General features: G+C 32.9%; 6 protein-coding genes across 6 annotated transcripts; 5 read left to right on the forward strand and 1 right to left on the reverse strand.

Annotated features, from left to right (window-relative positions):
* Positions 1–2,090: 2,090 nt before the first annotated feature.
* Positions 2,091–2,891, forward strand: SAPINGB_P004363 (uncharacterized protein; the record flags this gene model as incomplete). The annotated part of the gene is made up of 1 exon (XM_031999078.1): positions 2,091–2,891. One exon carries the CDS (start codon positions 2,091–2,093, stop codon positions 2,889–2,891), a length of 801 nt encoding a protein of 266 aa, XP_031854969.1.
* A 2,304-nt stretch (positions 2,892–5,195) lies between these two features.
* SAPINGB_P004364 (uncharacterized protein) lies at positions 5,196–5,603 on the forward strand (the record flags this gene model as incomplete). The annotated part of the gene is made up of 1 exon (XM_031999079.1): positions 5,196–5,603. One exon carries the CDS (start codon positions 5,196–5,198, stop codon positions 5,601–5,603), a length of 408 nt encoding a protein of 135 aa, XP_031854970.1.
* A 13,575-nt stretch (positions 5,604–19,178) lies between these two features.
* Positions 19,179–20,189, reverse strand: SAPINGB_P004365 (uncharacterized protein; the record flags this gene model as incomplete). The annotated part of the gene is made up of 1 exon (XM_031999080.1): positions 19,179–20,189. One exon carries the CDS (start codon positions 20,187–20,189, stop codon positions 19,179–19,181), a length of 1,011 nt encoding a protein of 336 aa, XP_031854971.1.
* Positions 20,190–20,845: 656 nt separating this feature from the next.
* On the forward strand, positions 20,846–22,015 carry SAPINGB_P004366 (uncharacterized protein; the record flags this gene model as incomplete). The annotated part of the gene is made up of 1 exon (XM_031999081.1): positions 20,846–22,015. The coding sequence occupies one exon, from the start codon at positions 20,846–20,848 to the stop codon at positions 22,013–22,015; it is 1,170 nt and encodes a 389-aa protein (XP_031854972.1).
* A 213-nt stretch (positions 22,016–22,228) lies between these two features.
* SAPINGB_P004367 (uncharacterized protein) lies at positions 22,229–23,821 on the forward strand (the record flags this gene model as incomplete). The annotated part of the gene is made up of 1 exon (XM_031999082.1): positions 22,229–23,821. One exon carries the CDS (start codon positions 22,229–22,231, stop codon positions 23,819–23,821), a length of 1,593 nt encoding a protein of 530 aa, XP_031854973.1.
* A 2,222-nt stretch (positions 23,822–26,043) lies between these two features.
* Positions 26,044–26,925, forward strand: SAPINGB_P004368 (uncharacterized protein; the record flags this gene model as incomplete). The annotated part of the gene is made up of 1 exon (XM_031999083.1): positions 26,044–26,925. The coding sequence occupies one exon, from the start codon at positions 26,044–26,046 to the stop codon at positions 26,923–26,925; it is 882 nt and encodes a 293-aa protein (XP_031854974.1).
* Between the last annotated feature and the right edge of the window lie 55 nt (positions 26,926–26,980).

Consider the following 26,980-nt stretch of genomic DNA (forward strand, 5'->3'; position numbering starts at 1 on the left):
GGTGATGATGATGAAAAATCTGGTGATAATAATGGAAAGAAAAAAAAAAAAAAAATGGGGGAGACATTTCAATCAATCAAACAAATCAAAGAAATACGCCTTTTATTTTTTTCAAGTTTCTTTTTTTTTTTTTTATGATTTTATTTTAAGACATGGAAAAAAATATTTAGAATAAAAAACCTTTTTTTTCTTTTAAAAAAAAAGAAAAAACAAAATTTAACTGTTGAAAAAAAGAAGAAGAAGAAGAATGAAAGAAACAATTATTTTTGGTGGTTTTCTTTCATTCTTTCATTCTTTCATTCTTTCTTTCATTCTAGAAAGAGTAATTAGAAAGCCTTAAGATAAAAAAAAATAATAATTAAAATAATGTAATCATATTAATTATAATTATTATAATAATTATTATAATAATAACTAGAAAGGGTCCTCATAGTGATAGAAAATAGAATATAAAATATATCAAACGAAAATAGTACACAATAAATCGGAATCTGTTCCCCGAATTTCAACTTTCATGTTTTTATTTAATACTTTAGAATATATATATTGTGATTATTATCAATCATAATTGATCATTTAATTTCTTTTATTGTTATTAAAGAAATAATCTTGCGACTTTGGTTTTTCAAATGACGTGCCTAGTTTGATAATAAATAAAAATAAAAAAAAAAACAGATTGTTGGGTCTGCTGCTGTTATTGCTGCTGCTTCTGCTGCTACATCTGCAAAAGATCACACGCTTCTTAAAGATGCGAAAAAAAAAAAAAAAAAATTTAGTTGAAATAGAAACTTTTTTTTTTTTTTTTTTTTTTTTTTTTAAAAAAACGCACTCTGACATTCTTGGACAGAGGTTTTTTTTTTATAAAATAATAAAAACTCGGATGACTTTAAGGTGGCGAAGCTCGTGTTCAATTTCTTTCAAGTTTTTCATTTATATGTTTATTTATGTTTATTTATGTTTATTTATGTTTATTTATGTTTATTTATGTTTATTTATGTTTATTTATGTTTATTTATGTTTATTTATGTTTATTTATAAAAAAAAAAACAATATCTTTACTTATTTATTTTCTTATATAAATTATACAGACTTAATTTAAATGAATTCCAAAGATTAAAGAAAGAAAGATATAAGAAAAATAAAATAAAATAAAATAAAAAAACCTTTAAGTATTACTTTAATTTGTATATCGCATTAAACTTTCGTTACCATTCCAAATCTTCTTTTTAACTGCCATTTGTGTATTCTCACAGTTTATATATATATATCAGCCCATCTCTTAAAAGCCGAGGGAGAAAAAAAAAATAAAAATAAAAATAAAAGAAGACCATTTTGATTGTTTTCCTCCATTCTTCTCCATCATAAAAAGAAGTATTAGCCGTCATTATTATTATTATTATTATTAATAATAATAATAATAATATTAATAATAACAATAATAATTCAATGTAGTATATATACTATTTCTAACTTTTTGAATTGAAAATTTTATATTTTATTTTATCTTATTTTACTTATTACTTCACATGTGAAATAATGTTTTCATAGTTTTGTAAATATTTTAAAAATTAATTTTTTTTTTTATTTCTTTATGAATTCTTTTAAAAAAATAAAAATTTTTTGCTTTGTGAATATTAAAAAAAAAAAAAAACTGTTCGTTTCCATAATAACCATCTTCAAAAGAAAGAAAGAAACAAATTTGTTTTATTTAAATAAAATAAAATAAAAGCAAAATACTGATGCAAGATATAAACAAACAAACAAAAAAAAAAAAAAAGCTATCCTTCCATAGACAAAAAGGCCAAGTCTAAAATAACAAAGAACTAATGGCGTTGTAGTTTGTCATCGTTATGTTCCACTGTTGAGAAAAAATCTTACTCGTATATAATTGGTAGACCAAAATAAAAATAATTATTATTATTATAATAATAATAAAAAATAAAAAATAAAAAAAATAACTGTAATCTTCTCCTCAAATATCGGCTATCTCAACCCTATAAAAAGGACCAAATCTTCTGTTTCTGTTTCTGTTTCTGTTTCTTCTCTTCTTCTTCTTTTTTTTTTCTTTTCTCTATCCATCGTTTCTAACAATGTCTAATTCTTCTTCTAATTCTTTATTTAACCTTCCAGATGTCTTAATCGACAGAAAGAAACAACCCACAATTACCCGCAAACCATCAAACTCGCACGGCTGGCCTGGTTCTACTACTTTCTCCGACCTTCACAATGCTTCTACAAAGGCTCTTGCATCTCTCCACAACTTTGACTTAACCCAAAACCAAAACCAAAACCAAAACCATATCCCACTAACCCTCACTCAATCTTCTACTGAAAATATCAACACTACAAACCCCCTCTTCTCTCATGGTGGACATCAAGGAGGATGGGGCGGCCCTCCTCAAGGAGGTCATCCCGGTGGTTGGAACGGTCCTCCCCAAGGAGGCCCCCACGGTGGTTGGAACGGTCCTCCACCCCCAGGAGGCCCCCACGGTGGATGGAATGGACCACCACCTCCAGGAAGTCCTCACGGTGACTGGCACGGACACCCGGGCCATCATCCAGGTCCTCACCATCCTGGTGCATATGCTCCTCCTCCTCCTCCCGTCGTAGTGGCCCCCAGGCCACCAGCAGTTGTTGTTGCCCCACGGTCTCCAGCAGTTGTTGTTGCCCCACGGTCTCCAGCAGTTGTTGTTGCACCAAGATCTCCAGCAGTTGTTGTTGCACCAAGATCTCCAGCAGTTGTGGTGGCACCAAGACCTCCTGTTGTGGTGGCACCAGTGGCTCCCGTCGTTGTGGTTCCTCCACGACCGGCTGTCGTTGTTGTAACCCCAAGTCCTACAGTCATGGCAGCCAGAGCTATTGTTCGCCGCTCCAGACGGAATCGCAATTAGACTGTGTGGAGTATTGAAAAAAAAAAAAAAAATAATTCGAAGGGGAAATGGTTTTTAGTGGTTGGAGTATATATACACAATTCTTTTAAAATTTACTTATCATGATCTTCAGAAAATGCATATCTTAACTTGACTTTGAAGCTGCCAACCAAAACTCACTCAACTGCTTTTATAAAGTGGATCTTTAACAAATGAGTTTTTTTTATGCCTCAAACTTCTTATCTTAGCCTTACTATTCCATTATTTATTTAAAAATTATATATGTAACATTAGAATTGGAATCATTTATTTCATATTATTCAATAAATAGAAATAGAATATTACCTTTAAGAATATCAATTTTTTTTTGTTCTTACTATATATATTATATAACTTTCCAATTAATTTTTTTTATAATAAACTTTAGATTTAACTTCAACGTTTGCATCTTCAACGGCCCTCAAATAATCCCTAATGCTATCTTACAAGGAATAGAAAGTTAAAGACCAAACCTTCTTAACTTGTTTCCACTTGTCTTCATCAACGCTGTAGTTGTAATTATATTTCTTAATCCTTCTAAACAGAGATAAAGCTTACAATTTTTTGCAAGCCAATTAAATTGTTTAAGAAAGTAGATAGGACAATCTCTAAAGATATCCGTTTCAATTTCTTTTTTTCTTCTTCTTCTTCTTCTTAAAGCAAAGAACACTAAATGTGTTTAACTACTTTTTTCTTTTTTTCTTTCCATATTTGCAGTTGTAACTAACCTTTTCAATTCTAAACTTTTTAAATCACGCACCAAAGTTGCCATGGCTTGTGCGAAAACAATTATTCGTTTGTTTGTTTTTATTCAAGAGTTATAAAACACTTATTCCCATAATGTCGACAACTGCAAATAATGTCTGCGTGGCAACTCAAGGTACAAAATTCTTTTTTATTTAACAATCGGCAATAGTTTAGTGGCTAGAATTTCCGCCTGTCAGCTTAAATCAAGCAGCACGCGGGGGACCGGGGTTCAATTCCCCGTTGCCGAGCTTTACTTTTTTAAATTCCTACTTTACATAAACCATGACAGGTGTGTTTCTTTTAAGAATTTTTTAGGTCTTTGAAATGGATATCAAAATAGCAAATTCAAGGTGCGGTAGCGTTAAAAAAAAAATTAGTGGCTGTTTTCTTTAATTTTCAGCTGCATTATGTAATCAGATAAGACACTATTATAAAATTTTATACATTTTTTTTTTTAATTACTTTGTACAAGCACAAACAAACATTACCATGATCTCCATAAACATTTACTCCCTCAGAATACAATCATCAAAAAGATCTTTGAAAAAAAATCTGAATGAAATTAGATTAAAAAATAACATTCAATGCGTCAGCCCGGAGTCGAACCGGGGGCTCGTCGATGGCAACGACGAATTTTACCGCTAAACCACTAACGCTCTTCAATGTAGAAAATCTTCATTGAATAACTAAAGCCTTCATCGTACCATGATTAGAAAACTATAAAATATTGTCTCATGTGTGTATAATTCTTGAATAATAACAAGCAAACCAAAATAATTGAGTTGGAAAGATAAAGTAATACAATTATAACATTGATAAAGACAAGTGGAAATAATTTGGGAAGGTTTGGTTTATGATTCCCTGTTTCTCGTAAGCTGGAATCATGTCTTATTTTCAAGCGGTTGGAGATACAATGTTGAAGTCAAATTAAAATTTTATTATGAAGATGAAAAAAAAAATATATATTTAATACAAAAGGGATAACACTGATGCTGATGTTATATAATTTTATAATATTTGAGTAAAAACAAACAATTAGAAGTGCAAATTGTATGGAGCCTTAAAAGTTGTATTCACCTTGCGCCTATATTTATTACGTCGGCAATTAGACAAACAATAAAACTGGTAATTATAGTTTCGATATTAACATGAGAACTAAATATTACTAGACTAATTACTACGACAAATTGATTTGGTAAAGTTTAATCTTACCTCAGTCAATGATTGTTTGTCAAAAGTCTATCATTACTAAAATAACTGCAATCAACTAAACAAAAGTAAAAAGTTAGACATTTGAATTTTAACATTATGAGCATGTTAATAAAAGTTGGGTAAAAACTCTGAATCATATCTAGTGAGATGTGTCTTCATAATCATTTTAAATGGTATCATTGCTCAAATAATTCACCAAGTAAAATGATAAAGAAGGTTAGAAGGATAAAGGAGATTTGATGGGGGTATATACTTTTTTTTTTAAAAAAAAGAAATACACGTTAAATAACTATTCTTCTTCTCATACACTCAAAACTTAAATTAAATATGTCCCAACCACCACCAGCTCAAAACACAACGGTTCGTCATTCTAGCCCCAGGGTTCCAGATATGATTATCAATGGATGTCTTTTTTCGATCTTTTCTTTAGAAACGCCATCACAACGTGCTGAGAGACTTAGAATTCAAGCCCGCGATAATAAGAGAGCTTCACGGAAGAGAAAGGCTGCCATAGGTACATCAACGTTTCAGAAAATCTCTAAAAACTCTCCAAGCTCTGTAACCCAAACTTCAAATCTAATGAGTCCCAGTGTTCAAAGCCGTGAAATTCCATCTTCACAAGTTACATCAACTGTTTCTGCTCCTACAACTCCTTCCACGACAACAAACAGTGCTCTTGAATCTTCTTCCACAACAAAAAATGTCTCTCCTGCACCCTCTGACACACCACTATAGAGTTTCTACCCGTTGTTTATGGAGACCAGTGTCATTAATGTGTCGTTTTTTTTTTACCTATTACACTGTTGAAAATACGTGGGAGGGAAATGGGAAATGCCCCTAACAAAATGGCCGATTTCTTATAAATCTGCAAGAAATTTTGATTTTTATCTCCTCCTCGTCCTAATTCGATCATAAAAAATTACCATCTTGGGAATTCTTTGATAATCATCCACACAAACATTACTAAAATTGATTCAATTCTTACTAAAAACCAACACAATCCTGACTAATTTGTCACGTGAAACTTTTCCATTTTCCCACCCATTTATTTTCAAGTGTGTTAGCTTCTATGACAATACGGAAAAAAAAAAATAATAGTACCATCGGAACTGGTTTTATTGAGGAGGATAAACTACGAATCTATGATAAGCACCAGTCTCTTTGACAGAAAACTCGATTTCTTTATGACAGAACTTTTTTTCATTGCTATTCGAAGTTTTCTAGACGAGGCTGATAGCAGTTATTAAGTTGTGAGACTGGGCCGTATTTTTAACGCGGTCACAGTTTTGGTTATTTGAAGTATATAAATTTATAAAGATAAACCGTGCCTATTTCTTATTTAATCACTAAGAGATAAAATTATTTAAGACTAAGCATTTTAAATGACTAGTTAATTCATTTCATAAATAATCATTTATTATGGGAAATTAGGATTTTTCCCAAAGTTTATAAAATTAACGCGGATATCAAAAAAAAAATTCACCTGACTCTGTTACCCTACCTTCACTCTACTTTTCTAAAAAATTTTTTTTTTCTATAAAAAAAAATTTTTTTCCTGAAAATTTTTCTTCTTCTTCCTTCCTTCTTCCCTTCTCTTTATTATCCAAAATTTTTTTTTTGTTATTTACTTTAAACTATTTCATCTATACAAGGCTTGATTAATTTCTATTAAGATTTTTTATGAACTCTTTTGTTTGATGAAATGATCTTTCGTATCCATTTATAGTTTCTTATTCATTTGACATTTTTTGAGATGTTAAATACACTTTTATAGTTGATGTTTACTTTTACAAGCAAACTTTTTTTTTCTCTTTTTTAACTTCATTTAAATAAATATTTACAACTCTATTCACTCTAAATAATTTTAAACGTTCTATTTTTAATTGAAAAAGGAACTATCCGCGGTTTTAATTAACGCAAAAATTTTCAGCTAGGTTCAACAAATTCACGTATAACACTAAGCAATATCTTCAAAAAACAATCATTGGAGTTTAATCAACCCTTGATAACGATCACCAAGTCACTCTTATTTTTAATGTCGGCTTTTTCATAAAACCGCCCATCATGTTACTATTACACACGCTTTTTTCATTGTAGAAAACTGAGCTCTGACAACAAGTTTAATTCACGTTTCAGAACAAGTAAAACAACGTGACTGGCTGGCGGTTTTCCTAAGATAACTGTAGTTATATCATCACCACTATATTAGTTGGCGCCAAACAAGTTTCAGTAACATGTTAATTTAAATTCATTCGGCATTATTTTTTTTTTTCAAATTTGGCATTTTTTATTTTTGCTAAAAACTATCACTGTACAACAAACGATCATCATCATTTGATATAAAAGTAATCACCTTTGCATACTAGAATTTTTGGGGAGTTTCAAAATTTTTTTTTTTGGAAGTACCAGATCTCACGGGTTAAATTTTCAGAGTCTGAACCGAACAACATTGGACATTGAAGTTTAATCAATAACTTGTGAAATCCAGAAACTAAATAAATCTTTCTCACACTCTCCCCACAGCTTTTCTTTTTTCTTTTTTTGTTTCAACTTATTTTTTCTGCCTTTCATCTTGACTTTAAATGTTTCTTATAACTGTTGTCATTTCATTATTCAACCCTCTCAATCAACTACACTGTTTCTAAAAGCAATCAATTATTGGTTGTGGTTTATTTTTTTTTATCCAATTTTTTTAAATTCCTTGATTAAGTTGACCTTCTAAATGTTAACTTTTTTCAGGTCTTCAGTTCTATCACAGGTCTAAGCGGATGTAGATCCATGAATACTAAGTCCATTTCACACATTTCTTTCCTCTGTGCTCTCATTCTCACTTTGCACAGCAAACATGTGGAGAAGGACTTTGTCAACAGTCCATCAGAGTTTCGCATTGCGCCTGCCCTGCAGCAACTTTGATTTTCGACTTCTCTGTGTGGCCAAAAATTTCCATGGTCTTATCGCCAGTTCATGAGGTTCAACATAAGAGAGAAGAGTCTTTGCAACAGACTCGACTAGTACTCTGGGTTGCACATTCCCTGCAGCAGTCTAGCCTTCAACATCCTCTTGGCCAGTGGGACTGAGAGTATCGCTAGGATTTTATCAATGAAACTCCATTTTACATCACTGTTTGGAGAGGCTTAGTATTAGCATGATATCTTGAATACCATAAAATTCACACCTGTTTTTTTTTTTTTTTTTTTTCTTCTTCCTATTTGTCGTTCTTGCGGTTTCAACTATACCACAACTTTTAGTCATCTTTATCTTTTAATACCTCTTTTCATTCCAATTTGCTTGGCCAACATTTCCAACTCAACGAGCTTTGACGGTAGCTTATCAGAGTATTAATATTTACGCGACATCACAGGTCAATCAGCGCTGGCAAAAATGACACCATGAAATCCTTATTTTTTTAAATAACATTGGTATGTTTACTGACCCTCATGAACCAAATACTTGATTACAATCATGCTAACTAACTTTTAGTTTATATTTTCTATCTCAAAGTTTTGCAAAGCCTTAAATTTTACAACAATTCTAAGACATCCTCCCTTCTTCTCATTTCACTTACCACCGTTCCACTTTTCTCGACACATGTTTTCGACATACGGAGAAGGACTTTATCAACAGTCCATCAAGGTTCTGGGTTGCACGTGTCCTGCAATAACTTTGGTTTTCAACATCTCTGTTTTATTCGGCAAATAATTCCATGAGCTTTTCGACAACTCATGAGGTTCAACATAAGAGAGAAGAGCCTTTACACCAGACTCGACTAGTACTTTGGGCTTTATCGGCTCTGCGACAGTTTAGTCTTCAACATCTTTCTTAAAAAGTGGAGTGGAGGTAAATGTTATGATTATCATGGGCCTCTGGTTTAAATAATGGCTGGGTGGGGTTTGCCATTTTGATAAGGCTTAATTCCACTATAAAAACGACAATGGTGTCATTATTCCTATTTTTTTTTGCCTGTATATCACGATATTTTTTACTTCTGTTTCCTGATAACCATGATCAGCCTGATACCATTTTTACTAATAAGTTTTTAGTTTACCTTGTCAATCCTAACACCTGTCAAGTCTTTCAACTTCACCACAATTTTGTGCCATTTATACCTTACTGTTTTTAGCTTTTTTTAACGACATCTTTTTGGTATTTTTATTCACCACCACAAATTTACTGGATCATAATTATACAAATTTCCAGTTTGCATGTTTAATTTCCACACCTTTCTAAGCTATTTTATGCTTTTATTTTCTCATTATCTCGTCTTGTTCTTGTCATTATGCTCAGTCAACATTCAGAGAAGGATCATGTCAGTAATCCATCAAATTTCTGGGTTATACTTTTCATGCAACAATCTAGTCTTCTAAGCATCTTTTTTGGAAATTAGTACTGAGAATATCATTAGAATTATATCGATGTGGACCTCTGGTTTATATATTGATTTTGATGACTATCCACATAATTCTTTGAAGAAACTTTCACTCATGTTTACATACATGCCCATATCCTCATTTTGTTGATCTCTTAACTTGCTCCCATTCCAATTTGCTTTGCCAACACTTTTAATATCCATAAAATGATTTTGCCAACGGCCTATCCAAGCCCATTATTGTCAGAAGATTGCCTTTTTATATTTTTACTTTTAACAACCAAATCTCAACTTTGGTAGGTCATTGGAGTCGAGCAGATCCAAAACAATCCAACCATCATTTTCAGTATTATCTGGCATAATATGAATTATTTTTTTTTTGGCATGTTTATCAATCTGGAATCGCAGCCATGATTTCAATTATTTCGGGTTTGCATTTTGAGCATTTGGTTTGATGACGCTTGCTATTTATCTCAGTAATAGTGGCAATGGTGCCAATCTTGATTTTGTTTATCTATGACGGTTTTTGGTAAGCTGATTCAATTAAACGAACAAATACTTGATTACAATTTTATTAACTATTTTTTAGAGCCATTGAAGGATATATATCTCTTGAAGCACCTTTCTTCCACTGTTTTCTGTTTAACTTTCTTGCCTACACCGATTTAATTTTTTTTATTTGCTGGTTTCTATTTTACCAAAATCCGAGCGAGGCCTTGTTTTAGAATCTTAATCAGATACAGCTTTCTATTTTTTTAATTGGTTGTGTGTGCGTCTCACCCAGTACCTTATGAAAACCAACATTTCTTAATTCACTATTTTGAGACTGTCTTTATGTATGTTAACTAACACCTATTATTACCTTTTGCAGTTATACTAACTAGTTTTTAGGTGACTTTTTAGGGTAATGATTCTTTTATCTGGACACTGCAATTGGTTGCTCGATTAATTTTACATGCAAACTTTTATTTGCTTTCACCATTTTCCATCTTGATCTTACAACCTGCGTTTGCACTTGTGTCTGAGTACATTCTTGTCTGCATCTACTTCTTCTTTTTGCATTTTTCCTGCTCATGTGCCTATATACTTGGCTACAATCTTTGCATCTCAGAGAGTATTGCTTATACTCCAACAGATTCTTTAGATTATAACCTTTGTCAATCCTCAAGTTTATGAAGCCGCCAATACTTCATTTGTCAAAATAACCAACATATTTACTAGAAACCGCCTACTTTCGACTTTTATTAGCATTGTTACTATATATTCCTCAACAATTTTATTTTCAACTTGGGTTAAAAGCAATCGGATTGAGTGTGGTTAAGGATATTTGATCTGAAGTTGATATTTGGCTAAATGCGTGAACTATTTTGTTTCCTTCAATCTGCTTGAGATTAATAGTTTTTTTTTCTGTTGAGATTCTAAACTATTTCTTAATTTTATTCACCTATTGGCTTTTCTAAAACATGGGATTTAATCTAAGTACCCATCTTGACCTAGCTTTCAGCATTCTCAAACTTTTGGCTTTCAAAAAGGTATTGGGCTTCACCATGTTTTTTTTTTACTTCTTCACTGAATTCTTGCTCATGCTCCGGATTTCTGAACATACTGTGGTTCTTGACACCTGCCCAGCTTCTCACTCTGGTATTCAGCTTTAATTAAGTATTAGCTTTTTTTGAATCCTTGGTTTTTATTTGTTTATTGAGCAACCGTTTTTCCCTTTCCTTGATTCTCCGACCTCATATTTAGGACCTTGTCCACTTTTTTTTTTCACAATTGTCTACGTTTTCAAAAATCAACATTATCTCAATCACTGACTGAATTTCATTCTGGTTTTGATTTCAGGTGCATCTATTCTGCTCGTACCTTGAAATACAACAAATCACATTTTAGTTAAAGTTTTTTCTTGATTTTAAAGAATTTTTGGCAACTGGCTCTAGTCTCAACCTTTTATTCGGGCCTTTGACCCATGATACTTGTTTTGGTTTGTCTCTAGCTCTTATTGAGTTCTATCACTTTCAAGCTTGATATTGTCAATCTATGTTTTGAAGCTTTATTCTCAGCTTGATCACTTCACATATACTTTCATGCTATAATCTGGACCTCGCTTTTTAATAGTTTGAGCACTTGACCTGCGGTACATGCTCTTGCCCTGTTTTTGATCCACGATCTGTTGCTACCTTCCCCTGAACTTTTATCGAAAACCAAGCTTTCTAAAACCTTGTTCAAGTTGTTGCCTATAATGAAACGTTAACTCATTACTACTTATTGACTCTTTCTTTAGTTGCTCATTGGATTTTCCTTGTAATAGTATTCACACCCAGACTCCAATCTGTCAGCATTTAAGCAAGCTTGTTTCTATTGACAATTAAGCCAATTACATGCATTTAAACACAGACCCTTTTCTGTGTACCAGTTCAAGCCAGTTTCTTCCTTTGATTCGTCTAGCGCTTTTTTCTATTCACTTTGTCTAGCATCATTCTGATTCTATAGGAAAATTTTTTGTCGTCTGCTAATACTTAGATTTTTTTCTACAGTCAAATCTAAAATATCTCTATACAAGTTACTTTCCGCATTATTAGTGAGAGCTTTTGATAACAAGGGGTTAATAGTTTGGCGCTGCTGTTTCATCAAATATCTGAACAACTAATTCGTCACTGGATTCAATAGCTCTAGCTTAAACTTGGCTGTTACCCAAGCTTTCTTTCTTAATTTGAACCCAGAATTTTCTCAGACCATTGCTTTTTTATCCAGACCTATCTGCACCTGATCATTTGTTTTTCTTTAGTTCTGACTGTCGCTCAACTTCTCCATTCATGAATTGTCTGTCTATGTTTTATTTGTCATCCACTAGCTTTTGCTATGTCTAAGCTCTCATAAACAGAAAAATACCAACTTTCAAAACACAGTCTACTCTTGACTTGGTGTATCTTTACTGTCTAAGGCGCATTAATATATACTTAAGCACTCTCGCTCATCACTGTCACCATCATCTTTAAGCCCAGACTGAAATCTAGAAGCTTTGACCATGATTACTTATGGTATTGAGTTTTGCATGCTTGCACTTACACTTAAACATGACTGCTACTCTTATCATAGTCTCTCATTTTACTTTTTTCACCAGGCCCAGTTTTGATTTATGATCAAATCTTAGTTTTCAACCCATTTTCATATATATCACAGAGACTTTATGCATGTGTTTGGAGTTCTTTTTCATAATTAGGCTTACCGATGGTGTTAAAATTACTTTTTTCCTTTGTGTTAATTTTAGTTTTAACAATTTTTTTTTACATCCGACATTTCTGTTTGCTACCTTTTGACTGAATTCAGTTTTTATAGTCGCATCCTGGTTTAATTTGAGTTTATTGTCTTAATGACACCCAAATTGATTTTCATAATTTTGTCAATGTTCAGATTTACTGACTGTGAAAATTTGATTCCTGGCCATGTCCGTCATATTATGTTTGACTATTTTTTATAGTCTTGTTGTCAAACACAGTTTTATGCTTTTTTAGATGCTGCTTCCAAGTCGGCAACCTCTCAACATGGTCTAGGGATTTGATTAGCAGTCTCTATGATAAGTCTACATCTAAATTTTACTATTATCTGATGATTTGGTTATCCCAACTCAAGTCTGGCCTTTTTTAAATTTTGGTTGTTGTCCAAACTTTGATGTTTACTGGGAACCTTTTATTTACTCAGTATTTTGCTCTTGTCAAAGTACCAGTTACCAATTTTTAATTGTTTTTCACTAATAGATTGGCCAGTGCCCCTAATATCTTTTCGAGCTTTTTTTTTATATCCATCCCCAAAAATATGGACATTTATCAATTGCTATTTAAAACACAGTTTACCCTCAAGTCTCTGCTTATTTTGTTCACAAGTTTGAACCAAGACTCATCATACTATTACATCCACATTCAGGTCCACATCCTCATCCGCACCCGCATCCACACTCACACTCACACCCACGTTCACATTCTTATATTTTGGCTTCTGGCTTCTGGCTGTAATCAAAACTATACGTTCAAAGTCAATCCATACTATTGCTCAATTTTTTCATTCTGTTTTTAGCCAAGGTATTCTTTTCATCAAAACCTTCACGGCCACTCCACGATGGTGTTTTCATCTTGCTTATGTGTATGGTGGCACTAACTCCTAAGCCCGGGCTTTAAGTATTTGCGTTGATTTTGAACAATATAGCATCTTCCTCAATTATACAGGATTTGGTTTTCAGTCTGACTCAGCTTTGGAGCTCTTTTAAGCACATACTTTTGACTTTGTTTTTGATCTCGATTTTGAAATTCACTGCTCTCGCTAGTTTTTTCTGCCTTCCACCCTTTTTTCTTGGTTTTCATTTGAGCATTACGTCATGCCAACAGACAAATACCAGCTAGTCCTCTTAATTTTATTAATATCATTTGATTTTTAGCCAAAACAAATGGTTTGGCTTCAATAACGAATCTTATTGGTTGCAAATTTTTATTTTTTGATTTTTTTTTCCTCCTTCAGCAGCTCTGTTCGCAGTTTTTTTTATTTTTTCAAAAATTTGCTTGCTATCATGCTATTTTCGGTTCATGCTTTATTAACATCCAAGTTTTGGTTATCCATTATTACCACTTGCAATCTTTTTGCTTTATCATAGAGTCTCACTCACACTAAAGCATCAGCTTTCATACTAACAGCCAGTCTTGCTTTCGTTATGTGTTTTCTTCAGCTCGTACGCTCGTGTCCAATTTCTGTTATCGTTTGGGTTTTTTTGTTCCACATTTTATTTCATTTCAAGGTGTCTCCTTTTATTCAGAGCTTCATTTTTAGAAGAGATTCAAAAATTCATGTTCCCTCACATCCAGTTGTCTCTGTCATGATGTTTAAGATTTCATCTCCACTTTTACCAGTGTCCATATTTCCAATCAAGTTTTAGCTGCGGCTATTATTCAAACGTGTCTAAACCCTCTTTAATCTTGATGCAATCATGGTTGAAACTTGCACTCTGGTTTAACTATACAATTGGGTACTTATGCTTGGTTTTCCATCTGTTACTGCAATCTCTTTATTGGTTTTTGTTCATAAGTACATTTGAACTCCATCCTCTCTTTCTGGTCTGGCTTAATTCAAATTATGAAGAACTAGGAGAACGAATTTTTTTTTGTCTTTACATTACACAAGCTGACATCCACAGCTTTTTTTTAACTTTTGTTTTGCAAACTCACTATTTTTTCCCACAGAAATGGATTTTTCAACAATCCATTAAAGTTATGAGATTTATTTTGGCATAAGAGGGAAAATTTTTGGTTATAATTCGACTGGTACTTTGGATTCTCATTTCTTTAATACACCTTTCAACATTGTTTTAAGTGAGACTATAACGCTTGAATTTTAGGTATGTGAATTCACAACCATGGTTTACAATTTTGATTAGAAGCCAACTAACATTATTTGAAGGACTTGTTTTAGATTTATATGTCCTGATCTCTGTTTTTTATCACCACCAAAACCCTGAGCTCGTTTGTTGACTGATTCAAAAATTTTTCCACTGCCATGCTGTATCAGGAATGTACCGTTGTCTATGTTTATATCACTTAGCATTTTTGCTTCGTTTTTCTATTATATCTGTTCTAATTCTACTTTTCCTGGCCCAAATGGTTGACACATCAATGGAGTTTTTGAATTTTTTAAAACCTTTTCTGATTATTATTTTCGACATTTCAACATTTTTTTTTTTTTGATTCAACCTTTAACTTCAAATTCTTTGTGCTTTGGTTTTTTTTAAAAAATTTGAAGGTCTTGTGTTTACTTCTATACATGACCTCGCTAGTACACCAGCATTCGAAATGGACTTTTCACCTTTCTAAAGTTTAATGTTTAGCCACTGGTTCTTCAATTTGATCATATACTTGTGTTTTTTTGCTATGGAAATGTTGGCAATAACCAAAAGTCTGATTGCAAATATGCAGAGGCTTTAAAAAAAATCTTTTTTTTATTTTTTTGAGAATTTCTGCTGGGATTGAACATGAGACCTCGCATCATGAATGAAGTTAAAAACTATCTCGGCTATTCAAAATTTTAAAAAAATTACAAAATTGAATTAAAATATTTATTTGTAACAAAGGAACACTATAATTTTGTTACTTGATATCTGAGGCCCATTAAAGGGGGGAAAGGGCTGGATGGTGTAAAGGGTAACACGTTCGCTCGATAGCGGAAGATACTGGGTTTGATTCCCAGAATACCCCCTTTTCCTGAGGATGTGTACGGGAGTATACACCTAGACTGAAAACCATAGGCTACCCTGGTTACAGGAATGCCGACTCTTCCGTACAGTCTAAATAGCCTGCAGGTGATTGCGGGCCGTATCTCTGACGGAAGAGATTAAGAAATACATGGGCGTCCGTGAAGATAAGTGGAAATGGGTTGGGAAGGTTTTGGGACCGACAGACTGGTTCTCCCTGTTCCTCGTAAGCTGGCATCAGGGCCCATCTTCCGGGCTATTGGAGACGCACAAAATTGAAACCACCCGTACTAAAAAGGTACAAATGAAAACCGGCAAGTCACATAGTCAGACAATAAAAGGATAGCGCAGATGCTGATGTTATATAGTTCTATAACCCTTGAATAAAAACAAACAAACAAACAATGAAACTCATTGAACAATAATTACTGTTCCACTCTATTCATGGTAACCATTGAATTCTATGGAACACTTTTATATTGGTTCCGATGTCAAAATAACTTGTACTGAAAATGTCCAACCATAAAACTGCTAATTGCCAAAGTAAGAAAATTATAATGTTGATTATATATACTTCTATAAAACTTAAATCTTTTCATCTCATCTATCTATTAATATGTTTTTTTATTTTATTTGAGTTTCTTTTCATTAAGTTATGTTTGTTTTAAAAAATGAGTATCAACTTGACCGCTGATAATAGTAAGAAACTTTGGTATGAATACAATAATGGATTATTAATGCTAATAAGTAACTTAATATTAAATTAATAGACTTTTTTTATAGTAAATGAGAAGGAAATTTTAATAAAATAATCTAATAATAGAATAAAAGAAGAGGTGGAAAAATATAAACGATTCAAGTCACAGTATTAAAGACTAATAAATGTTAACATATAGAATATAAAACCTATACAATTTTGTAACATAAAAATGAAATGAAATGAAATCTTATTCGTCATATCTATATTTAACTAAATTTCCTTTTATTTAAGCTATTTTATAAGACTCTCAAGTAATAAAGAGGCCAGTTATAACTGTATAAAGAATTGGGCGGATATGTCAGCTAACTAAAGGAATGGGGTGAGGTCGACAACAGCATTGATAATGACTCTATAGCAGAGATTTAGGGCTTGTTAGAATTCTACATGATTGCAAATAACACATATATAAACATAATTAGTCCTAACACCCGGGGGGATTATGTCGCGAGGAAAATGGCTTTAAGGGGTGGCCCTAACAAACTCCCAAAAATCAAAATTTGTTTGACAGCTACCTTTTATAGAAGTCTCATAGACTTTAAATTAAGTTCATTTGAAGCACAACTATCCAAATATTCCTATTATTACTTTTACAGATAATTCAACAATTATTTTCAAAGTTATTGAGGAAAAACGAAAAAGAGGGTCTAAAATTTTCAAAAGTAAAATTAGTTTGTTAGTAAAGTCGTATTTTACGCAGGGGTTAGGGTTTTAAATTTAAAAATATTTTAAACATCAATTACTAAAGAAATAGAAATTTAAACTAAACAAAAATTATATTTCCTATATATAGAATTAATTTTCAATCAAATAAGATATGTTTTATAAGTTTTCAATGACGGTAAAAGGTTCCGGTCTAGAATTTGCGGTCCCTGTGTAAGTGTCAGTACGGTTCCGAAATATAAATATATGAATAACTCAAGTATCCAGCTTCTTATTGGTAATCTAATTAATGTTCCATGTTTAGCTTAAAAGGCTCTATATTATTATATATATATTGTCACAGGTCAATTTCTGGTAAGCTCTAAAACCAATGCCAGCCATAACACCCACTAATATCTATGGTATTTCTAGGGTTGGGGTTTCACTTCATTGCAATAAATGGTAGAAAATCTTCATTTTCAAAATCTTTAATTACTCGTGCCATCATAATCGGAACAAACTCAAAACAAAATAAAAAGAAAGAATTTATATATATATGGCTATAATTCAAAGTAAATGGAGACTCTATTTAAATACTTTTGTAAACCCTAACCCTTGCGGAATTCTCATTTTGTGTGGAGGTTCACTTTCAGCAGTTTTGGAAATAAACTTTTGACTCCAATCGGCTTCAAAGTGGTATCAATCGACTCAGAAATGAATTTTGAGTAAGTTCCTTAAATATGAGGGTATGTGAACAACTGTAGGGTGAGATATTCAATGTCGAAATCTGTACAGATACCTTATTAGCAAAATTAAAATATTATGTAATAAGAAACTGTAAATATTAATAATGATGACTAATAAAACATATAATAAAACACGTTTAAATTACATAATCAGTTCATCGAAATCGTTGATTTTGGTATCACAGGTGGAAATAGTTAAGGTATCAAGTCAGTTAAAAAAACAAGAGAACAAAACACTTCATCAAATATCAATTTAATAAATATGGGTAATACAGAATAAATATGACAGGCCAATTATATATAGTATCTGTTGATATAATCATAAAAGTATTCATCAATAGAATTTTAAACTGAAAACACGACAGGAAAAAATGGTTAATGTACCATCTTCGTAGGTAAAAGTATAGGACAAACAAAGCGAGGTAAAGTGCAAAAAGAAAAGATGAAATATACCAAAATTAAATAAAAAATAATGAATAGTAGTAATAAGAGAACTTTTTTTTTGTCAAAAAAGCAGAGTATTTAGTTTTGTATAATGTTTGTTTTGAGTGTAAAAAGATTGAGACTTAAAAATTTTAAATAAACCTCTAAGAGAATTGGAATCAAAAATAATTGGCTCAGTGGAGTCATAAATACTAGCTTATGATCCAAAAAACCTGGTAATTATTATTTGGTATAGTACAGTATAGAGCAGTGAAGTGTGGCGATTGCAATAGATGTTTTATGCACTAAATTGACTTTCAAGAATAGTGAAATCAATCTCAATTGGCTCTGAGATCATACAGATATCTGTGAAACTAGCAGTCACTGGAAATAAACACATCATTTAACCGAGAACTTGTTTTTTTAAGAAAAGAGTTGCTGGAATGTATTGTCTAATGTTGATACCCCATATTTTGAAAGGGTTTACGTACTTAATTGCCTTCTTATCGTATTATCAATCATAACAAAATCAAATTTGGTGGACTCAGAGGAATCATAAGGCCTAGAAAACTCATTTAAATATCTATTTACCGTGCTTCAAATCATTCTCAAAGTTGCTTCAGGTATATATGTGATGATAAAGGTGGCAACATTTGTTTGGCGTTATACCTTTCGAAAAGATTTCTGCGTTCTGGAATCTAGTATCTTTCACTAATTAAAAGAAAACTAAGTATATTGTGGATTCGTTATTTTAATCAAGACACAATAGTATATAATATGATTTATAAAATCGTAGCTTGTATCAAGCTAAGTATGCTGAAACAAGTGTTGACGATGGTGTGTAAAACAATTTTTTGTTTGGTTTTAATTTATTTTTATGGTGGTGGTGTTGATAAAATGTACCCCAATATAGTGAATGTTTTCTCTATAGAGAGTGAACATATTGAATAATGGGTTTTAAAGTACATTTATTTTTCAAAAACGTTTCATTTTTTTTTTTTTTTTTTTTTTTTTTTTTTTTTCAAAACATAATTTATCACTCTAACTATTCTATAGATTTATTACATGCTTGATTGTTTATGAATTTAAAAATAAATATAAAAATAAATGCTTTCATTTTAAACCACTTGATTTTTGTACCAAGATCTTAAGCAGGTTGATTCTCTTCAACACTCTCGTCAACCTCCTTTTCTTCTCCATGTACTTCTGCAGCATAATCTCTACTGCAAAGTGGACAACTTCCTTTAACATCACATAACCATTCTCTAATACATTCATCATGGAAAACGTGATGACATGCCAGTCTGCGGACTAAAACGTCATCTCCTCGTGGACTAGGTGTATGGGGAATCTTTGTCTGTGTTTGATCTGAAGCAGCAGATGCTCCGCAATTATTATCATCTTCTCCTTCTCCTTCTCCTTCTTCTTCTTCATCGTCATCGTCTTTTTCATGTTGATGAGTTTTCTCATAGTCCTCATCTTCTTCATCAGATTCTCCATCATATGCTTCTTCTTTCCCAATGACACATTGACATATAGTGCACATGAGTGCTAAGTTTTCTGAGGGTATTGGATACAATACTGAATTCCGTACTGACGCGTCTGGAGGTCCTGCTGGCGTTTTTACATGAGTTGTACCATTTTCTCGCGTTCGTTCTTCTTCAGCAATTTTTTCGTCAGCCCATTCGCGTTTTAGCGCGGCTTTGAGTGCACCGTACGTTTGAACTGGGAAAAGTTCGTCCAGTTCACTTTCTTTGAGACAATCCCCGCGTTTCTTTTTATTTTCATCTTCAGGGTTCCTCCGTGGCATGGGCATTGCGACGCCTGCTCGGAAAAACATGGTTGTCATGTTGCGATGGGGTTCACTTGTGACTGGAGCTACCGTAGTAGCAGTAGTATTATCTTGTGGAGTGTAACCGATATTACGTTCCTCATCATCTTCTGTTGGATCAAGGGGTTTGGTATATACCCAGTTGGGATCGCCATACTGCCATTTGAGAAAGTCGACGAGTAGACCGAAAAGCGCGTAGGGGAAGATGAGGAGACCGCACCAACATAAGATGCAGAGTGGGAAATACTTGTTGGAGTAAAACATGATGTTGTAATATCGCTGATAAAGCCGATCAGCAAAAGTTTCTGGGACCATAGGCTCGGACATTTTTTTTTTGTTAGGAATTGACTGAGTTGTATGATTTTGAATATAAGTTTATGAAGAAGTCCTTCATTTAAGGGGAAGTAAAAGATGATTAAATCAGAGAAATTTATAAATTTAACTAATTAGTTGAAGTTTTTAATAATAATAAAAAAAAAAAAAAAAAAAAAAGGCTGGGCTGGTAAAACAAAAATTGCGGTCTTTTTTTTTTTTTTTTTTTTGGGATTATTTTTGTGTGGGCGCGTATCGTGAGTATCTATAAATGTACCCCAGACGGCTTTTGTTTAGAAGTCAAACAACCCGGGTTCCGAAAAGATCAAAAAAAAAAAAAAACACATTTCTGGGTTCCGTGGAGTTAAAAAAAATAAAAAAAAATTAGTTTATTAATTAATGATAAGTTTTAAAGTTAATTGAACATTTCTAAGGGTGTTTTTTTTTTCTTTCTCTTTGATGATGATGATATTTCAATTCAAATGGAGGACTTTTTTTTTTTTTTTAAATGAAAGTTCCCAAAGTTTATTTGCCACGTGACACTGAAAATCTTTTTTTTTTTTTTTTTTTTTTTTCTTCATTAAAACCTCCAAAATCTTCATCAACTCTCTTCCATCACTTTTTGATTCAAAAAAAAAAAAAAAATTATAAACTCTTCAACTATCACAACCATGTCAAACACACCTAACGGATGGAAAAATACATCTCGCACTACGGATTCTTCTTCTCAAAATCATCCGTACTCGCGTAACTCAGCTGCAAATAAGGCTCTTCGAGCTTTTGACCAGTTTAAAAAGTCGCGTATGTCTGGGGGGTTCCACAATAATAACTTTAACAACAATAGGCATCATCAACCTCATTCTATGGACAGTGCAGGCAACCCGATTTCTTCGGCTGCTTTGACCGATCCTATGACTCCAGAGCAGTACGATGCTGCTATTGCGTTACAACAAAAAGCTTACCATGATACACCTGTATTCTCTTCCTCTTCTTCTTCTTCCTCCTCTACCTCCACCTCCACATCTACTAACTTGTCCTCTAGTTCGTTGGTCGTGGGGCCTGCAGCTCCTCCCGCTAATAGTAATAGTAGCAGTAGTAGTACCAAAATAACTTCTACCCAACCACAAAATCTTACAGTCAAGCGTCAACGTGCTGGTATGGTTTGGACCGACCCATCGCTACTGGAGTGGGATCCTTCCCATTTCCGTCTTTTTGTTGGTAACCTTTCAGCCGAAGTTACAGATGAGATGCTTCATCGAGCTTTCAAGTACAACCCAAACCCTCGTCCTGGAGCTTCAGTGAACGAGGCACGATTCCCCAGTCTAACAAAAGTACGCGTAGTTCGGGATCCAAAGAACCAGTTTCGGAATAAGGGCTATGGGTTTGTGGCATTTAGTGATCCCAAGGACTATTTCCGCGCGTTTAAAGAAATGAATGGCAAGTACGTGGGGAACCATCCTATTCAGTTACGCAAGGCAACAACAGAGATTAAACCGGTGATTTCAGGGACTCCAAACCATGCGAAAAAGAATAAAAGACCGAGAGATGAGCCTACAGCCCCAATGCCTAGCACTGCAGAGGCTGTGATGGCGTCAACTACTATGAAGACAACAGTGTTTAAAAAGATCAAGAAGGATGAAGAAAAGGTCAATAAAGAGGAAGAAAAGAAGGAAGAAATACAAGAAAAGAAGGTGGAAAAGAAGGAAGAAGTGGCTACAGTGGAAAGTCCTTCGACAGGATCTGTTCCTGGTTCTCCAGCTACAGTAGATCCAGCTGCTGCTGCTGCTGCTGCTCCTCGCAAACGTGGATTCAAGCGGTCAACATTTGTAAGTAAAAACTGAGTGTAGACATATATAGAAAAAAAAAAAAAGCCGTTGATAACTAAAGTGTGTACACGTGATGATGGTCAATTTGTCAGCATCGAAAATTTGTTTTAAAATTATGAGGAGGCAAAAAAAAAAAAAAAAAAAAAAAAAAAGGTTGCCACTTTGAATTCTCAACTTTACCTTTTTATTTATCTTAGCAACTCAAGAATAATAATAAAAACAATAGTAATGGACCTTGAAACACTTGAAAATATCAATAGCGGTGCGATTGTGACGTTTACGCCGAAACATACCAACCCAATTATTGCATGCGCCAATTGCGGGAACCCAATGGAATCCCAGGGGGTTGCCATTTGTCCTGAATGTATTCGGCTTTCTGTGGACATAACTCGAGACATTCAAAAGTCAGGGACACTTGTTTTTTGCCGTAAATGTGGGCGACTTCAAGTTCCTCCTAGCCATTGGGTTTATGCACCACCAGAGAGTCGTGAATTGCTTGCTGCCATTTTGAAGCGGATCCGCGGGTTGTCAAAGGTGCGGCTTGTGGATGCTAGGTTTATATGGACAGAGCCGCATTCACGACGACTAAAGCTTAAAATTTCTGTTCAAGGAGAGGCAGAGGAGTATCAAAATACAGTTGTTCAGCAATCTTTTGAAGCGGAGTTTGTGGAACAGGGCTCGCAGTGTCCTGATTGTGCAAAGAGCTACACGGCCAATACCTGGGTGGCAAGTATCCAAGTGCGGCAGCGGGTTGCACATAAGCGGACATTTTTCTATTTGGAGCAGTTGATCTTAAAACACAAGGCACATAAGAATACGGTGAATATCCAAGAGAATAAGGAAGGGCTTGATTTCTATTATAATGATCGGAAGTATGCGGTAAAGATGATGGAATTTCTTCAATCTGTGATTCCAGTTAAGGTGAAGAAGAGTGAGGAGTTTATTTCTCAAGATACTCATACCAGCAAGAAGACATTTAAGTTTACATATCATGTGGAGATTGTTCCTATTACAAAGGACGATTTGGTGGTGTTGCCTAAGAAGATTGCCAATTCGCTTGGACTTTTACCGACCCAGCTGGTTCTGTGTCGACGGATTGCCCATACTATTCATTTTCTTGATCCTACTACAATAAAGACAGCTGAATTAACAGCAGCCAATTATTGGAAGACACCGTTTGGGTCTTTGGAGACTATGAAGAACCTGACGGAGTATGTTGTGTTGGATGTGGATCAGGCAGGTGAGAGTAGGGGGAATCTTGTTCTTTGTGATGTTACAGTTGCGCGCAGTTCTGATTTAGGGGTCAATGATACGACTTATTATGTACGATCACATTTAGGTGGGATTATTCATCCTGGAGATACAGTGATGGGGTATGATTTGGAGAATGCTAATTGGAATAGTGAGTTATGGGATGGGTTAGATAAGGATCGGATTCCTAGTGTTATTTTGGTAAAGAAGGTATATGATGGAGAGGGCAAGCGGAAGGCGAAAAAGAAACGCAATTGGCGGTTGAAGCGGATGGCGGTGGAACATAATGAGAGAGAGCAAGAGCGGGCGGCAGATGCAGTTGATGTTGGAGGGAAAGGAGGAGGAGGTGGAGGAGGTGGATTGAATAAGCAGGATGCAGTGATTGCAAGACAGGAACGTGATTATGAGGATTTCTTGGAGGAGCTTGAACAGGATGAGCAGTTACGATCTGATGTCAATTTTTATGCTGATGGAGATGGAGAGGAAGTTGTAGATGATGATGATTATGATGATGATTTGCCTGAGATTGGAATTGATGAGCTGAAGATTGATAGTGAGGAAGAGGAATGAATGAGATTTGATTGTATTGTTACGTAAATATAGGATAGAGTTTGAAGACAATATTTTTTTTTGTTAATGTAATCACTTGGTAGTTAATTTTAATTTAAAACTATTTAATTGATTAATTGATTAATTTTTAAGACCTTTTAGATTGGGATATTGTTGAAATATATTATACATATATTTATATATTCTAAGAGAAATTACTACTTTTGGAAATTAGCACGGCTATTTTTATGTTTAGTTTAATTTTCAATAGGTTTTATAAAAAAAAAAAAAAAAAAGGTGAGGAGGGAGGGAGGGGAGAATAAAAAATTAAAAAGAATGGATGATTTTTTCACAAGCCAAAAAAAAATAAAAAATAAAAAATAAATAAAAATAAAAATAATATTTTAGAAAGTAAATAAAAGAATTTAAAAAATGAATAAATTATAAATAAAAAAAAAAGATGAAGAAGAAGAAGAAGAAAAGAATATTAAATAATAATAATAATAATAATAATAATAATAATAATAATTGTTCATAGTCTGCAACTGTACGATTGATGAAAAAAAAAAAAAAAAAAAAGGGTCTTATTTTTTTTTTTTTTAATTGTTTTTTTGTATGTATTAATCACTGATAATTTTTAAATAGTAAATAGTATATTATATTTTGTAATACAAATATATATATTAGAAAAAAACAGATTTTACAAGACAAGATATTTATTTAAAGACCGTAATAATATTGAATAAAAATTGAATAAATAATAAAATTGAATATTAAAGATTGAATATAAATTTGAATATTGTATGGGTTACTTACTTGACGATAATGATGACAACCAAAGACCACTGATTGGTTCTAATAGAAAAGAAAAGAAAAGAAAAGAAAAAAAAAAAAAAGGTGGAAACTTTTATTATTTTATTTTTATTTTTATTTAATAATTTATTAAGAAAAAAATAAAAAAAATAAAAAAAAAATAAAACTTTTAATTGTAAGACTTATAATAATTATATATAAATATATATATAAAATATATATATATAAATAAATATATTTAAATATACTTCGGAGAAAAGTCGCTTTCAAAGCTTCTTTTTTTTTTTTTTTTTTTTTTTTTTTTTCTATTGTATACCGTAAAGATTTAAACAACAACAATATAACAACAACAACAACAACAACAAAAACAACAAAAACCTCCGGAGAATTTCGGTCATTAAAAATTAAAAATAAAAAAAATTAATGTACGGAAAAGATTATTTTAATGGCAATACTTTGACGAGGTAAGTTGGTTGGTTGGTTGGTTGTTTACAGCAATAAAACCAAACAAATTACTGCTGATGCTGCTGCTGCTTTCTGTTTGTTTTTTTTTTTTTTTTTTTTTTTTTTTGACTGGTTTGGTTGTATGATGTGTGTGTGTGTGGTCGGTTTGTTTAATGCCGAGGAACCAAAAAAAAAAAAAAGAAAAAAACACTGGGCCAAAATAAAAATAAAATAAAAATAAAATAAAAATAAAATAAAAATAAAATAAAAATAAAAAAAATTAAAAAACGGGCTTTGAGGTCTTTTATTTTTTATTTATTTATTCTTTAATTTCAAATAAACTATTTGAAATATATATATGAATAATTGAAAAAAATTTTTTTTTTTTTTTTTTTTCAATTCTAATTATATACTTTAAAATCTCTTCTGGTACCTTCCAAATATAACTAAAATCAACTTTTTGTGTGAACTTTATATATTAAAATAATATAAAAATAATATAAATAAATTAAATTAATAACTCTGTGGCTTCTTCTTATAATTATAATTATATATATATATATATATATACCTCTCGGAAATTTTAATTTTTTTTTGTTTGTTTGAATTAGGACCTCGGATGTTACACTACTTACTACTACTACTACTTTACTATACTATTATACTTTAGTACTAATATAGTACTACTACTAATGACATAATATATGACTCAGCTAGTGTGGAGTAAATTGGAAATGCGCCGGCGCCCATTGCAAGAAAATAATTTTTTTTTTAAAAAAAGTTGTCTCCCCTAATAAATATTAAAATACAATACATATAAATACAACTCAAATTCCTCCTCCCCCCCCCCACTTTAACTAACAAACATTTTTATTTATCCCCCCTCCCTTTCCTCTCTCATTTCTTTCTATTCACTCATCTATATTAATATATATACATATATATATATACATACATACATACAAATCTCTCTAAAAAGAAAAAAAATGGTTGACCACGATTATAACGCTGTCGCTGAAGCTATCCGCAAAATTCTTCCTAACGAAGACTACGATGACGGTTCTACAGGTCCTGTTCTTGTACGCTTAGCCTGGCACGCTTCAGGAACTTATGATGCCGCAACCGGCACAGGCGGCTCCAACGGATCTACCATGCGTTACAAATCTGAAGCCATGGATGGTGCAAATAATGGTCTCGAATATGCTCGAAAATTCCTTGAACCTATTAAACAACAATTCCCCTGGATCACATATGCAGACCTTTGGACATTTGCTGGGAAAATTGCCCTTGAAGCTATGGGTGGTCCTCAAGTTAATTGGGCCCCAGGTCGTATCGATTATGTAGATGACTCAAATGTTCCTCCTAATGGCCGTTTACCTGATGGTGCTCTTGGACAAGACCATCTGCGAGTCATTTTCTACCGCATGGGATTCAATGACCAAGAAATTGTAGCCCTTTGTGGTGCTCATAACCTTGGCCGTTGCCACAAGGATCGCTCAGGATTTCAAGGACCTTGGGTTACTAACCCTATAAAGTTTTCAAATACTTACTTTAAAACCTTACTTAGCAGCAACTGGGTCCTTCAGAAAAATGATAATGGCATTGAACAATACTATGATGCCGATGATGATGAAGAGGACCTTAATGAACGTCTTATGATGCTCCCCACTGATTATTCTCTTATCCAAGACCCCTCCTTTAAACCTTGGGTCGAAAAGTACGCCGCCGATAAGGATCTCTTCTTCCAAGATTTTGCTAAAGTCTTTGCAAAGCTTCTTGAACTTGGTGTTCGCAGAGACCCTGCCTCTGGTCTTGCTGCCGTTAACTATGTTGGCAAGATTAACAACCCTCCCAGCCAAAAGATTTAATCAATTAATGACTTGTCTCTCTCTCTCTCTCTCTTTTTTTTTTTTTTTTTCATGT

This window comes from Magnusiomyces paraingens (genome assembly GCF_902498895.1).
Source record: "Magnusiomyces paraingens strain CBS 517.90 genome assembly, contig: contig3, whole genome shotgun sequence".
Taxonomy (NCBI): domain Eukaryota; kingdom Fungi; phylum Ascomycota; class Dipodascomycetes; order Dipodascales; family Dipodascaceae; genus Magnusiomyces; species Magnusiomyces paraingens.